The sequence below is a fragment of the Cydia splendana genome, chromosome 10 (genome assembly GCF_910591565.1).
Source record: "Cydia splendana chromosome 10, ilCydSple1.2, whole genome shotgun sequence".
Taxonomy (NCBI): Eukaryota; Metazoa; Arthropoda; class Insecta; order Lepidoptera; family Tortricidae; genus Cydia; species Cydia splendana.
The window spans coordinates 8796876-8810929 of record NC_085969.1 but is presented as its reverse complement, the minus strand read 5'-3'; the positions used below and the strand labels follow the sequence as shown (position 1 = coordinate 8810929).

Genomic DNA, 14054 nt, shown 5'->3' with positions numbered 1-14054 from the left:
TTAAGACGAAATTGGAGGACCCATACGAAATCGCCTATTCAAACAAACGTAGTCCTCGTTTTCTTCTCTGGATATAAATAATAAATATTTTGAACAAATTTGTTGCAGGTATATCAACCACATCTATGCCTCTACGTTTGACTTTTTAGATGTCGAGTATTGTAAATTTAGGAGCGAAAAACAGTTTTCATACAAATTATGTAAAAATATTTTCCATAATGTCAATATCCAGGGAGAAAAATGGGGACTAGGTTTGTATGGAAGAGCTTTCCACTTTAATATACCTTTACCAGCCCATTAATAATTGTACACCTAAATTTACAATAAATACATGATTATAACCGGAGATCATAAATATTTACTTTGCCTCAAAACCTGTAATATTTCAAAAACCTTGAAGGTCAAGAATGTTAATGAAGGACACTTGATAGGTCGTCCTTTGAAACCTACAAACAACAAAGTAAAACAATGTTCCTAATAGTGGTGAACAAGCGACTAGAAGATTTTATACCCATCGGCAATAATAACCTTTTATGTAGAATTATTTTTTGCTTTCCAAAGAACTCTATTGACTTTACAGATTCGTGTTTACAGAGCAAATAAAACAGAACAGAGAACCTTAATTAAGTGGATTTTTCTTGTAACTGGTTGTGTTAAGCATAAGCTTTAGTGCTCTTAACAAGAAACTAACTCCGCCTGCCACTAACAGAACTAACAGAGTGTCGTCTCTTTGTTCACAGATCTCGACGACAGCACGCCCGCGACTAACCAAGAAAACAGTGTACCTACTAACAAGAAACAGAGCCTTTATCGATCTATTTTAAAACTTAATAGAAGCCGTTAGTTTAGAAATGTCATAAATAATTCAAAATTCGTCACAGGCTTCCAGGTTAATATTTGATTCGACAAAGTTTCTGTTTCCAAGTGCGGCCCTTGGACTAACTGAGTGAATATTAATATAGTGTTTTAACTTGTGATGCGTGGATCATGCGCGGGAGTGTATGTGTCGTGTTTGTGGTGAGTATAACCTCATAGGTTGAAATCTTCGTTAATAGGAAAAAAAACATTCCCTACGGCCAAGTACCTACTTCATCGTTACAGATGTAGGTGCATGATTATTTTCCATCGTATTTTCACGGAAACGTACGATCTGTCTTGCTATTTCAGTCAGTCTCGGTACAAAAAATTCTGAGGCTGACTGAAGTAGCATGACAAAAACGAACATTCCGAGAAAATACGATGGAAAATAATTAAATATACACTATATCTATAAGCGAAGTGTGTAAACGCAATATGCGCGTAAGCATTATGCAATGCTCATTTCACACCCATGAACATATATTTCCTGATAATCCTAACAAAATAGTACCTAGGCATACCTTACCTACTAGCATACTTACTTTTCTATTAGTTGCACGTTGCATATACTTACTTATACTCGTAGTGGCCGTCTTATGAGTTCTCCTCAGCCTATTCAAATATCAATTTCTTTTAATACTGTCTAGTAAGTTTGTGCCATGTGGACGCCTTTTTTCTTTTCAAGCAAAAATTAGTTATCCACTATATAATTTTGTTACGATTTTTGATGATCAAAACGTGTTGATGGTTCATTCCAGAACACTGCCTACAGAACGGTCGGCTAAAAATGGACATTTAAAATCTATGAGTAGATAATTCAACATAAGTTGGGAATTGACATTTAACATTATTTCTTTTTTGTTACGCGCGTCGTCTAGTAAAAACTAGTTTTCCCTGAAATACATTTTTGAACAATTTGTCACTACTAGTTTGCAGCCAAGGCACTTTACGAAAACTAGTTTGGACGGAAAAGCCTTAGTTTAATCCTAGTAGTTTTGCAAGTGAAAACCGTTTTCACTGATGCGATACGGAAAACTAGTTTTAACTAGAGAAAACGCGATTTCACTAAAAACGGGTTTTACGGCAACGTATCATCTTTATGGCATTAAGACCAAATTTATCAAACTACCACACTTCTCTGTTATTTAGTAGACCAATCAAATACAACACCGATCAAAAGGCGGCCACACGTAACAACCAAACTAACACCTGTCGTTTCTAAGGGTGCGGTTTCGTTGAACGAGCGAGCGGTCGAGTAAAGCTGGGTGCTCAACGCCACGGCGTCGTCGGTGGAGGGACGCGGGGCGGGGGAGGCGGAGCCCGCGCCCTCGCCCGCGCCCGACGCGGAGGCGCCGCGCCGCCGCCGCCACCGCCCGCTCTACCGTCGGCTCTTCCACTACTTCCGGACCGCTTGGACCGGCGTCAAGTTTGCTCTAGGTAACTTGCTTGCTTGTTTGTCTAGTGTAAATAGTATCATCAAACATCAATAGAAACTAATCTCATGCATTATCTTAAGATCCATTCATCCATGTAAATATTAATGGTCTAAACAATAAGGTACATCTTCTTTAACTTAACTCACTGTCAATAGAGGCGAGGTGAGATATCAGAGAATAGCATACGTCTGATGCTGTCCGTACATCAAAATCTATATAATTAAGTTATAAATAATCGAAATCCACATACGCATCCGCATCCGCATACACCTACGTAGCGAACGGCGGTCCGCTACCCGCTACGCGTATAACTGTAGCCGCACCACATAAGCCTGAGGCTAGTGGATTTAGGGCTGACTGATGTATTTCGTACTCGTATTTCAATCGCAACCATTTTATTGAACGTAATGGTAAAGCATTAATCGCAGTGTAAAAATATGTGTGATATTTCTCTTTTCAAATAAATACTTAAGCGCAATGAAAATTTCATTACAGGTGACTTCAGTTACATTAGGTACACCATGCATTTCTACTATTTAGGAAAGTTGAAATCGTTTTTCTTTAGGCCTTAGTCACTTTATGTTTTTATAAAAAAAATCCCATCAATCAAACTCCTATCTTAAAGGCCGACAACATACTTGCCGTCGCCTATAACCCCTCTGGTATTGCTGGTATCCAAGGGTGAGCTTCGTTTTGTAAGCTATTTATTATTACATGTCCAAGGCCTTTGGCACACGCCTGAGGCCAAAAACAATCTTAAATTTCATAAATAGTAGAAATTTCAGCATCCAAGTCGGTTAGCCAATTATCCGTCTACGCACCTAACCTACACCCGACTTTACCGCAAATAACAAAGCAATATTAACTTTCGATTACATCGCCTTCCCATTTGAATGTTTGTTTGATTCGCAAACACTGCCATAAGAAACGGGAGCTATTTGATCTTGGAAATGAGTAGACGGGCCCTGGGGCTGAAGGCTTCAGATTGAGCACACAGAGGTTCTTTGAAGTAAAGAACTAACAACTGGAATTAGTCAGTGGCAACTGAATGTCGTTAACCGGATAATTGTCAGGCAGGTAATACAACAAGTACTTATTACCTACCTGGGGGCCGATTTTTGAATGAGCGCTCGATTTCGTCACACGAAAATCTGTGGAAAACGGCGAAATGCTATTTTTGAATTACGAGCGATAGAAATTGGGAATCTAGTGGTATTGACCACTCGTTTTCAATTATATTAGTAGAATTTAAATTCCTAGTAGTGGATATAGTATTGAAGGCGTCACACGAAATCGAGCGCTCGAAATTCAAAAATCGGCTCGCTGGGTGAAAATTAATTTACTAACGGTTAAAAGCTGAACTCAATAGGAATGAAAATAGGCGTCATGAAATTGAAATTGTATTTATATTGAGTGCTCTTTCAATTCACAAAGGTGTAGGCGTCATGAAAGATGCCAGGCGGCCATATTGATGGTTACCTATATTACCAGTATTCCCACCTAGACACATGGCAGGCACGATTAGTACGGAAATCGTTTGAGTTTCGTCATAAATGTGTGAAGTTCCATAGGGCCATTAAAAATATTTTGGTATGACGGAACGTGATTGAGTCTGTGCGGAAAGAGAAGAGTCGTAGAATGTATTGGATCCCATACATTTCAGAACTCTTCTCTTTCCGCACAGACTCTACTATTATTTACTGTGGTGTTATTATTTACTTGAAATTAATAAGGACTTATACTTGGCACAGTACACCGGCATTTTGAACTTTGCGACATCGCGTTGCTAACCGAACTAAAATTCTGTCATAATATACCTATGATAGACAATCTGTTGCCGCGTGTGAAGCAATCTTGTTCGGAGGAGTCCGTTCTGTGTGAAATATTATTACTTATTCTGTGACCTAGCGCTCTTATAAGTACTCAGTACTGTGTAGAAAAACAGCCAAGTGAAAAGTTTTACATTTACGCTACAGTATCCGCTGCTCTGATCAATTCGATTATTATTGCTACGACTTGGCAAGAAAAATCGAATTAAAAATAATTGTGATCGTCTCGCATCCTGTTTAATTTTGGAGGTTAAAATAATGTAAACAGGGCTTGAAATTTAAGTTATTGCTACGAAATTCCAGACCCCATAATATCCTCATAATTGTTGTTTCGTAATAGTTATTTAAGGTTTGTAGTTAACCCGCATAACTAGCGTATCTAACGCCTCATATAAGCCAGTAACGCGGAGGCAGTACCCAAGTGTTTGTAGTGAAAATGAGGCAGGGACCCTTCGTTAGCGACCTGCTTCTGTATGACGCTAATACAGGTATTCTAGGAACTCCATTATAATGTATAGTTACCTAAACCGTCATAGGAAGCGGAAGCTTGCTAGAAAAGTAAGTGTATATAAAGACGATCACCATATTATATAGGTACAGTCACTTGCAATAATATGTTTCTCTTCGAAGGCCGCAAAAATATGTGACACGCTCTTATGGCTCTACACATAAGATCGAGTCAGATATTTTTGAGGCCTACGTTGTGTAATATATTATTGCAGGTGACTGTACATATGCGTTTTCTTTTATCGCCACCTTTTGAAAATGTTTGCAAACAACTTGCCGTTAGTTTAACAAGAGATTTATATAGGTTTTTCCACTTAAGATTTTCAAACAAATAATTCATAATAATTAAATTTATAACTTTAATTCATACATTTAAGTAACAGCAGACCAATAAGCTCAATAGAAAGAATGGTATCGATTAAAAGCTTAATAGTTAGTTCTCCAAAAGAAATAAAGAGGAAAAAATTTTGAAGTGTTCATTAATTTCCTTGTCTATAAAAAATTAATTCCGGTTTATTTTAGTAACACAAATATCGATATCAAAATTGTGCTTCACACGTAAGTATATCATTTCCGAAACACAATTTTAATTTAACCAATAAATTATAGGGTAGTTGCCTTTTAATTTCTATTTAATAGGCCTTCAATCAAAACGGTGGCTATTCTAGACACAGATAGCCATACGTTTCTTCATAAAAAATACCTCGTTTAAGCAGTTATAAGTTATTAAAATAACTCGCCATATAGCCCGAGCTTGACCATCATTGTTCCATTAGGTCCTCGTAACCGTAAAACGGTACGAAAATAGGGTGGCCAACTTACGTGAAAAGAATACTTACAGCCGTATTCGAACAATGAGATACGTCAAATACTAGATATTGAAACGATATGGATTGGATATGTCAGTGTCAAACAAGTGTCAAAAGTTACGTTCTTGTTTGAAGAAACGTCAATTTTGACGAATGACGAATGACATTGTTCGAATACGGCTGCTAGTTTAGGTTTCGCATTTTTACCATCACACAAAGTTTACGGGAACCTCACACAAATACAACATTAAAATAGATTGGAGGACGTTTAATAAATACAGTTTCAATTTTTAGCTTACAATGTCTTATATTTTATGTTGTTTAAACCATGTTTGTATATTTACAGTATTTAAGTATCTTAATTTTTGAATATTCTTCAATGAAATAAATTTTATCTTATCTTATTGATCTTACGCAGCTCTATGACATACTAAATTCAAGGTTTAAGACATTGATGCAACCACTTAATAAGTATAAATATTTAATACGATCGTGTATACATTGTGTGTGATCGTGTTCAGCAAATTTTTCGCATCGATAACTAAGATCTTAATGTACTTTTAGAGTATTTTATTTAGTTAGTTTTATTGTTGCTGTAGACTTTTGTATAGGGAAATCCTAATTTTTTTTACCAACCCTCTACTCCAGTGCACGTATGATAGACGCGGTAATAACAGGATAAAATGTCCGCCACTCTCTATCGAGCATTGTCAAGGTGACTTTGTTCCATCGTACATCACGTCGACAACTGCGTCAATCATATGCCAGCTGCTACGTTTTACTCGTACTTTCGACAAAACACAGTAAGCATACATTACTACGCAATGCTACAGAGACAGCTGTCTGTTTATATGGTTACTTTACTATCTCATACGCTATAAATAAACCAAAATCTTAACATCGCAAATTATAGTCAATTTGTCCTTCAAGGTGAAAGTTTATTCCGAGATTAGCTTTTTTACAGTACCATTTTAACAGTTACGTTTTATTAATGTTCAGTTCAGTCGGGTCATATCCTAGTAATCGTTTACTTTTGGTGTTCCTACTTCGAGGTGAAAATAGCAGTTAAGTCGGCTCAATCTCGCAGAATACGCTCATAACCTGCTGTTATGAATGTTATGATTATAACGTTTTATTATTCCATAGTTAAATTATGGCCGCAACTATTTCAAGCTTGCAGAACTATATTTTATAGCGAGAGCTGTTTAGTAGTTTTAAAAGGAGTGACGTATATTTTGCATAAACTTATTTTTGTAACGTATGCTTTTATCATCCTCTTACTGTGGGTACTTTGTTAACCCAAGAAAAATAAATCATATTTATGAGTCGCAAATATTTTGTTTGTAGCTTACAAAAGTATATTCGCATGGACAAAAGAGGTACGGTACGATAAATGCGAAAGTAACTCTATCTGTCTGTCTGTTACCTCTTTAAACTTAGACCACTGAATCCGTAGTTTGAGTCTCGGCAAGGACAATGGATAGTTTTTATCGCAGAAATCATTCCTTAGAGGGATAACTTAAAGTTCATCGTTATACTAAGTTATTGCTATGAAAGTACTAAACTAACTGTACGCAGACGGAGTCGCGGGCAGAAGCTGGTAGGTACATTATATAAATTGCTTTGTTATTTTTCCATTGCTTTCATTTATTGTTTTAATTGCTTTAATTGTTCTTATGTATCGAAAATAATTATTTGTTTGTACTAATCAATTTATTGAATTAGTTAATAAATAGTACCTATGCTAAAAGGTAATTTCAACATATGACAAAGTCGTAGAAACAATATTTCAATGTTACCTCATTAGCCCTCCAGGCTTCAATGCCAGTAAAAAGTTATTTTGCAACTTCTCAGTACAGTACTTTAACACCATATCATAATATACGAGTATTACATGTAAACAAACATAACATAACAGCGGAAGTTGGTCTGCCGAACACAGTGCCGGCGACCGAGATAACAGAAAGTTTTGTTATTGTTGAGCTGAGCATACCTGTAGGTTGATAATTCTACATTTATGATATTGACGAACTTTCCAAGGAAAATGTACTTAAATAACTTGAGCATTCTCTGAGTTCGGCCGGGAAATGAAATTTGTCGACAATAAGAGGTACACATTATGTTAATAGCCCAGCATCCTATTTTGAAAGATAAGGGTTATGCAAAAAAATAGGCATTCTCACAAATTTCACATATTCATAAATTGTGCCTTTTCTTATGTTTAATTTCCTTAAGAAGGGTCCTTACGCTTCATGTGCATAAGGACCCTTCTCTGATGGAAAGTCACAATTTATCATATTACACTTTTTAAAAGTCATTAAGTACGAGTAAACGAAAGACGTAAGTATATCCATCCTTTAATAGCAATATTAATACTTACTAAACCGTTTGCTTCCAGGCATTGTGTCTCGATACCGATCTATACTATTATTCGTCGCAAACTCGCCAACTTAATTTACCAACTTCATTACGCTCCTGAAAAGTTTGGCAAAGTTGTGGTCAATGATAAATTGCTAGTTGCGACGGCTAAGTGCCGCCTATTAAGGGGCCCACAGATTACCAGTTCGCCGGACGATATCAGCCTGTCTGTTGTTAGGAACTGTCACCTTTTGCGTTTAACTAACAGGCTGATATCGTCCGGCGGACTGGTAAGTAATCTGTGGGCCCCTTTAATGATAATGGCAACAACACCGCGACAGCATTCCTCATCATTTAACGTGCAAATTTATGGCAAAATTGTATGATACTTTAAACCATCGCCCTGCTAGTTACAGGATTTTTTTTCGTGGAATTATGTCCGATAATATTTATTAATTATTATTATTTATTTATTTATATTGTGTACAACAGCTTCCTCTCCGAATCACCAGATAGACCTTTTACAACAATCGGTACACACAAGTTTGCTAGCCATTTTCTTGTACTTGTTGCCTTTTTTAGCAATTAATACTTCGTTATCAGCACGTGCAGTAAAATTATTGTTTATCGACAAGGACAGTGTCAAAAATATGAATTCACGAGCGTCATGTTCGCTATTAAATCATTAGTTTTCTTATTTTCATCTTAAATTCTTATCTGCGAACGTTTTCTTTCACGTTCAACCTATTCAGCTAAGTAATTAATATTTCTTCTGAGAACTTTTGCACAATACTTTTGAAATAATCCGTCACGAGTTTCTAATTATATACACCTACATATATTTATTTTCTTTTAATAGTAGGTACTATTTTTAATGAATACAACCACCACAAAAATAGTAAAATAAATACGTCCAAAAATTCTATACAATTTTTACAATTGTTGTTTTTACTCGCCAATTATTGCGTTTCGAATACCCACGCTTCACCAGACGTCAAAGGGGAACTGAAATTAATACCACGCCATCAGACTTTCATCCAAATTGGTATGAAATGCAAATCCTTTACAAACAAAATGGCTGCTAGTTGACAATCAACATGGGAACTACGTTAATCCCGCTAGTATAAACTCCAACGAATAACAAGACAATACCGTGTTCATTACTGCTTCCATACTTACAATTGTTTGAATACTTGGTGAGTACCCAGCAATGTAATTTGAAAGATATATCGCGTCGCACCTTGTTGTCATTTGGGTTGTTGCCACTGATTGAAAATTGTCTGTACATTCGGCAGCCATAGCATGTAATACCTCATATCACGTTGTACGCACGTTGCCAAATGATCTTCCTAATTATAGCCTTATATGCGTATTATTTTTGAGCTGATTCCTGTGATACCCCGGAAATGTTTTATGAAGATATGTGATGAGCATGGAAAGTTTAATATTTTTCTTTACAATCTTAGGTAGAATACCTTTCAATTCATTTTCATTAATTCATTTTGGTATGGTTTAGTTACATACCTACTGATGGAGAAGCTCTTAATTTATAGTAGGTAGATAGTTAATACCAAGCCAATATTATTTTTTAAATGAATCTTCCAATAATTCAAAGAAATTTATACATATATACATATACATATAAATTTTTCGAATGTCAAGGCTGTGTTACCTGTGTATTGAGCTAATCGTTAACTTTTAATTATATGACATGCAATTATTCTTACGTTTAGCATTGATTTTCCGAAACTATTAGCGTTCTAATAAAATGTTGGCATGTAACCAAGTACATATCGTTACCTCGTTCGATAAAAAGGTACTTTAATTCAGTTCATATCTATTGTGCATCATGCCTGGTTTATTTTTTGTACTTTTTTTGTAACAACGACTTCCATAAAGGCTTTGGTCGTAATACATGTTGTGACTAATCAAAGTTCTATCATTGAAACCAAGCCAAGTGTCGTCTAGACTTTTAGACGCGTTTAAAGTGACGGTAGTGCAACGAAAATACGTTTTATTATTGCTACAAACACATTTACATCTAGTAGTGTGACAGACCTTTGATTTAACACGGCAATAAATGGCAAAGAAGTGACTTATGTGCTCAAAATGAGTGTCTGAAAAATTGTGCGCGGCGATGAATGTGATTGTGAGGAAAACAACTGTTTCGGTTGAAAACGAGGTGAAAAGAAAGTCGAGTTTTAGAAGCAAGAGTTCTGAGAGGAGGAAAAAGAAGCGAGTGCGGTTCACAGACACCGCCGACGCCGACCCCGGGAGCACTCCTTTCTGGAGCCGACTCGTTACTCTCCTCAGCGCTGTTTGGAAAAACACGACTAGCTCCGTTAAAACTGTATTTAGTAAGTCTGAAAATATTTTTAACCGTAGGTTATTCCGGTTCTGACCTTCGTAAGATTTAATTTTTACGCGAGAATGAATTACATTATTCACGCTTCATGGCTCAAAGTAAAATTTTCAATATTATGCTCCAACCTTTTTCTGCTGTTATTTTTGGGTGTTCGTGGTTTTAATTATTTTAATAGAAGAGAAAGCTTTTTATACGTGAAAGATACGCGTGGTCATTTCTTGTAGATCGTTAGGGAAGTTTTAGTAGTATTGAAATAACTGTGGCACTGAAACTGTACAAAATGGTTATTTTCGGATCAATTTGGTAAACAATTTCGGACATCTCCGGCCTGCGAGCGACGCAACTTCGCCTGCAAACTTTACTCTTTGCAGAATTAATGAAATTTCCGAAGCGAGAACCTATACCGTCGCAGTTTGCCACAATTAATAGTTGTCAATCAATTAAATATTTGCAATGCAAAAACCCTCAAGTCCCTAATTCTTAATACATGTAGTGTAGCCACCTAGGGTAGTTGTCATAACAAACTGGAATCAATTGAAACCGGATATTTTTCTAACAAAATAAAGCCATTATTAACATTAAGTATATATAATTTGTGCTATTAATTTTAATGAATTAGTCATTAAAAGGAATCAAACACACATTACCCTATAACTAAAACTCATTTCAATATGATAACTTCCAAAGTAATTTCTGATTCCTAGATCAATGTTTCCAGTTAAGTTTTATGATTATTAGAGACCCTGACTTGTGACGTCAGTTAGTCAAGTCTAGTCAATAAAAGCATTTGCTATTAAGTTTGACCCGTGTCACGTTTGACCCGCACCAAACTCGTAAAGAAGGGCCAGGACGCTCTCAAGATTATTGCGGTGATAGTTTCACTAACTTTTACTTTGACTATTGTTGGGAAGATAAAAGGCAAAGGAGACAACTGAAATAAATATCTACTTATTTAATTTAGGCTTATTATTAACCGGGCAACTAAAATATTAAACAGGAACTTTTACTGGGCATATAATAATATAATTTAACTGTGCATTAATATTTTAGCGCCAATAAATTTATATTAGCCTCAAATTTAAGCATCATATTATTAAAAAACTGGCAGCAAAATCAAGCCACCCAAAAAAGTTATAGGGAACTTGAATTGATAGGTTGGCGTCTAAAATAATAAGTTGGCAACTAATATTGTAAAGCGATCATAAAATTTGGTTGTTTATATATTTTGTACATAAACAGAATACCTACCTAAGATACCTATAATTATAAGCTTTAAATACTCAATTTTTAAATAATTTAAATTTAAACATAATATATGCATACCTAGTACTTTAAATTGACAAATTTCCTAATCCACAAAACACCACAAATTTATTTACGTATAATACCCTACTATACTTATAGTTGAAATTCCTAATCATGAAACACCTAATGACCATTATACCATTAGATTATTAAATTTTTAATTACTAATTTCAATAGTTACCACGTTCTGCCAGAGTCAAAAGATAGGTGCGACGACGAGCGAAGCGAGGAGGAGCGTGTTAGGTTGACCGTGTAATGACAAAACAAAATATTTTAAAAGAACTTCATTTTTAAATTAATAGATAGCCGTTTTCTTTTTAAAATGTGCTTCATAAATATTCTCCAATATAATAATTCAGTTGCCAAATGAATATTTGGTACCTGCCTAAAAATAAACAAAAGCTGTAACGGCATTAAAATACAACTCATATTGATATATTTTAAGGTTCCGTTTTAGTTGCCAAACTATTAATTTTAGTACCCATTTCTATTATTTTTAACTACCAAAATTCGATTAATTAGTTGACCGGTTAAATACGTGCCTTTAATTTATAACTAAACAATTTAACATTTTCGTTTCGTAACTAACTTATTTTACTTCGTTTATTCAAGCACGTTTTTCTTACATATTTTTTTTCTTAATTTTTTCAAATATTTATCCTATATATCTTGTTACGTAACTATATATCTAGTATCAGCTACATTGCTCCAAAACACCAAATGTTATCCTGCCTCGGTAGGTAATTTCTAAAGTAATAATCTAATAATTGAACAACTATTTAATCGTATGAACACTATTTGAAATCTACTCGGATTGTGACTTGTCTCGTATCCTTTACAGGCCGTTTAGATTTTTCTTTAAGTTTCTCAGCAAATAGAAATATGTGCAACAAGATAAGTTTTCAAGTAAAAAAGAAAAACATTTAATACCCCGTTAGATCATACGTCACGTAGTGTGTTGTGGCGGCCGCATTCAGCCAGTGACAGAGGCGAGCGACAAATTTCTCAAATACCTATTATGTCAATGGCGATGTTGGTGAGACCGCTAGTTACGTTGATACTCGTATGGAAAATGTTCAACGTCCAACGTGAATTATAAATTAGCACAGATCTATTGAATAATTCGATATTAAGATTAAAATTAACTTTGTTAACTAAAATAACGTTAACGATTAGACGCAATTAGTAAAGTAGGGTGGTTCTTATTTCGTTAAATGATTAGTGCATTACTACAGAGGCCGGGACGAAAGGGGTTGCCGGCCGAAGACATATAGACGGCCGAGCGAAGCGAGGCCGATAGGTCTGAGCGCGGGCAACCCCATTTCCCGCCGAGGTATGTATAGTGCTTTTCTCAAACATGCAATGAAATAAATAAAATAAAAAATCCACGAAACCCAAGTTTTATTTATAGAAAAAACTAAAAGTAAACTACACCCAAAATATAACCAACACGTACCTATATCATTATCACGCGTATGTTTTACACGAGTCGTGTATTTTTACTACCCGTATATTTTCACGTATCTTTGATTTTTTCGCCTTGTAACCGTCTGACTGTCGTTTTCGTCACATAAGTTTACATAGTCTTTCATGTTGATATCATGTTTCACATACATCGTTGCTTTATGCATGGAGTAAATAAGTATAATTTCCACAGTGTTGACGAATTTGTAGTTACATTCATTTAAAATATGCCACAAAACTGTTACTAATAAACTGTAAGCCGTTTTTCTTAGTTTCTCAAATAATAAAATTGCCATAAGCAACCATATACATACTTCGTCTTTGACTTGGCGGCAGAGGTAGCAAGTTATTAAAATCAATTCTGCTTACGCTGCCAATTCCAACACCTACGATTACAATTAATATTAATTTAATTATTTCGTCGGAACTTATATTAAAGTCAAAAAATCAACAACGCACCATAAATCCAATAAAACAGAATTTTTCAACTTTACCTCCATAACAATTTAAAAAATATAACTACGCGTGTTTGAGTAGACCTTTTTACCGCTAACGTTTAGATGAAATATTTTAAATGTTTTTATTTATATAGTTAAATTTATAATTTAAAATTATACAACTATAGAATGTATTATTTATTAAGTTCATGTTGATTTTATATAAATAAAACTGCAAATTATAGCAAACATTGTTTTTTGTTTTTTTTTTATAGGCGTAGTGGCAGAGTGTCAGTACGAACCATAAAGCAAATACTGCCTCTAGTTTTTTTTAATGGATGAATGCCACAATGCTGTGTCACAAATATCTGTGAAATGAAAATTAAAAAAGAGGACTTTGCCGGCCTAGGCCTGCAAGATGTCTATGAAATTCCATTAACGACCTTTTGTCCTAGCCGCACCTGAAACGTCATACTTCGCAGCCTATTATAAGGAACATAACATCAATATTATATTGCATGTTTGAGAAAAGTTATTTACGATACAAGAGCAGAAAAGAGAAAATTCGAAATGAGTGGCGATAAATTAAAACACGACCGTAGGGAGTGTTTTAAATCGACACGAGTTGCGAATTACTCATTCGCACGTATATCGTACAGTCAACAACAAAGCTATGAATACAGGCA

At 35.1% G+C, this 14054-nt stretch overlaps 1 protein-coding gene across 1 annotated transcript in view; it reads left to right on the top strand.

Moving 5' to 3' along the window:
- The first annotated feature begins 240 nt into the window (after positions 1-240).
- LOC134794557 (Kv channel-interacting protein 4-like) overlaps positions 241-14054 on the top strand; it is a 192251-nt gene continuing 178437 nt past the window's right edge. Inside the window, exons 1-2 of the mRNA XM_063766366.1 lie at positions 241-251; positions 2120-2295. Of these exons, the coding sequence (XP_063622436.1) occupies positions 241-251; positions 2120-2295 (187 nt within the window). The remainder of the gene's footprint in view (positions 252-2119; positions 2296-14054) is intronic.